Raw genomic sequence first — 2,291 nt, 5'->3', positions numbered from 1 at the left:
AGGACATGGGGGGGGGGCACCTTGCCTGGATGGGCAAGAGGAAGGGGGGCAGGGGCCTGTCTATTAGTCATTTCAACCAAGTGGCTGCTCTTCTATGGGGAGAGGCGAGGGGTCCGGGCCAGAATGCAGGACGGGACTGGTTCGGGCCGGTGTGTGTCTGTGTGTGTGTGAGTGACAGGTAGGTGCTCTCCGGGAGGGTCAGCTCCAGGAGGGCACGCATCCGTGTCTCTTCCGCTCTCTGCTGGAATCCCCGGTGCCCAGAACGAGCCCCGGACACAGAGCGCAGTAGGTGCTCAATAAATACTTGAACGAGGGACGCCCGGCTGGACGCCTCTGTGTGTTAGTGTGGGTGTGGTGTGCCTAAATGGACGTGCGGGTGGAGGTGGGAAGGGCGAGCGGAGAAGTCTGCCCCCCCCTGGTCCCCTCTGTCTGGCGGTGGGGGGTAGAGAGGCCCCCATCCTTGCAGCTGGGCAGGTGGCAGGCAGTGCAGGTGGCCAGGGTAGGGATGTGTGTGCAGCTGACGGAAGCTGGGAGCCACAGCAGGGCAGGGGGGAGGGAGGCCCCGCCGGCCGCGCGGGCTCACTCGGCGGAGCCCTTGTGGCGCCGCTTGGAGGGCGGCACGAGGCGCCGGGGCAGGTTGGTGGGCAGCCCGTGGCCCTCGAGCTTGGCCTCGATGAGGTGGCTGGCCAGGGCGAACTCCTCGTCGTCCAGCATGCCGTCCCGGTCGACGTCGCTCAGCTTCCAGATGCGGCCCAGCACTGAGTTGGGGAGCTTGGTGCCCACCATCCAGGTCTTGGCCTTGGTGCCGCTCAGCTTGCCGTCGGCCGGCGCCAGGTTGTAGAAGATCTCGTCGTATTTGGACTTGTCCTTGGTCACCACCCACTCAGCCTCGTCGTCGTCCGAGCCCTCCTCGCCGTTCTCCAGGGCCTCGTCGGGCCCCCGCTCCACGAACGGGCCCATGTGGGTGCCCTCGAAGGCGCCGCCCTGCACGCCCACCTCGGTGCTCTCCAGCTCCTCCTGCCGCAGCAGAGGCATGAGCTTGGCGATGTCGTGGGTCAGCAGCTCGTCCAGAGTCTCCAGCAGCTTCGGCTTCAGGGAGTGGAACTTGGTGAAGTCGTGAGCCATCAGCAGCTCCTGTGGGGGCGGGGAGAGGGCGCCAGAAGTCAGGGGGCACCATCTCCAGGCCCCCGGCCCCTGGTGGCACCAGGACGCTTGAGCAACCCGGGCAGCGGCTCTTGACCCAGCGGCGCAAACGTGTGTGAATATCCGCCCGGTACCCACCACTCAGAAGGGACTGGGGAACAGGGTCCCGGCGGCCGCCCCCTGTGCCAGGCGGGCCCTGGAATCACTGGACAGTTGGGGGCTCCGGGGACCTCCCGTGACTCAGGCAGCAGCCTGGCAGCGGGCGGAGGGAGATTTCAACATTTTGACATCAGCTCCTCCCGTGACTCAGGCAGCAGCCTGGCAGCGGGCGGAGGAAGATTTCAACATTTTGACATCAGCTCCAGAGCACGCAAGAGTCGGCTCTCAGGCCTGCCCGCCCCCTTGGCACCCCAGCTGCCCGGCCAGCACCCCACCATGATGCAAGTTGAAGAATGCGATTCCTGCCACTCTGTTAGCTCTGTTACCCACAGCACAGGCAGGGCTAAGGGCTCGCTGCCCATGTGGGAGTTCGCTTTGGGATCGTTAGGAGGCCCTGGGGACTCCCCGCCCCTGAATGTCTTCTTTTGCTGGAGCAGCTGTGGGGCTGGATCTGTGGCCACAGGGCTTCTCACCCAGGCAGCTCTCAATCACTTACACAGAGAGTCATGACAAACGCCCGTAATAACGGCAACACAATTTCCAAAGCCGAGGCCGAGAGACCCACTGATCCTGACCATGAAGAGATGGGGCTCAGTGGTTGAGCATCGACCTATGAACTAGGAGGTCGGGGTTCGATTCCCGGTCAGGGCACATGCCCGGGCTGCAGGCTTGATCCCCAGTGTGGGGCGTGCAGGAGGCAGCTGATCAATGATTCTCTCATCATTGATGTTTCTATCTCTCCCTCTCCCTCTCCCTCTCTGAAATCAATAAAAATAGATTTTCCAAAAAAAAGTGATGGGGGTGTGATGATGAGGTGGGGGCAGGACTCCAAGGCCAGGCTGCAGGGCGCCCACCCAGCGCTGCCACTAGGGGCTCTCTCCCTCTCTGAAATCAATAAAAATATATTTTCAAGAAGTGATGGGGGTGTGATGGTGAAGCGGGGGCAGGACTCCAAGGCCAGGCTGCGGGCGCCCACCCAGCGCTGCCAG

At 63.2% G+C, this 2,291-nt stretch overlaps 1 protein-coding gene across 1 annotated transcript in view; it reads right to left on the bottom strand.

Annotated features, from left to right (window-relative positions):
* Positions 1-50: 50 nt before the first annotated feature.
* The window catches only part of EHD2 (EH-domain containing 2), a 19,202-nt gene continuing 16,961 nt past the window's right edge, over positions 51-2,291 (bottom strand). The window contains exon 5 of the mRNA XM_005857863.2: positions 51-1,283. Within this exon, the coding sequence (XP_005857925.1) occupies positions 580-1,283 (704 nt within the window). The 3' untranslated portion in view covers positions 51-579. The remainder of the gene's footprint in view (positions 1,284-2,291) is intronic.

This window comes from Myotis brandtii, unplaced genomic scaffold (assembly GCF_000412655.1).
Source record: "Myotis brandtii unplaced genomic scaffold, ASM41265v1 scaffold114, whole genome shotgun sequence".
Classification (NCBI taxonomy): domain Eukaryota; kingdom Metazoa; phylum Chordata; class Mammalia; order Chiroptera; family Vespertilionidae; genus Myotis; species Myotis brandtii.
This window is presented reverse-complemented; position numbering and strand designations above follow the sequence as displayed.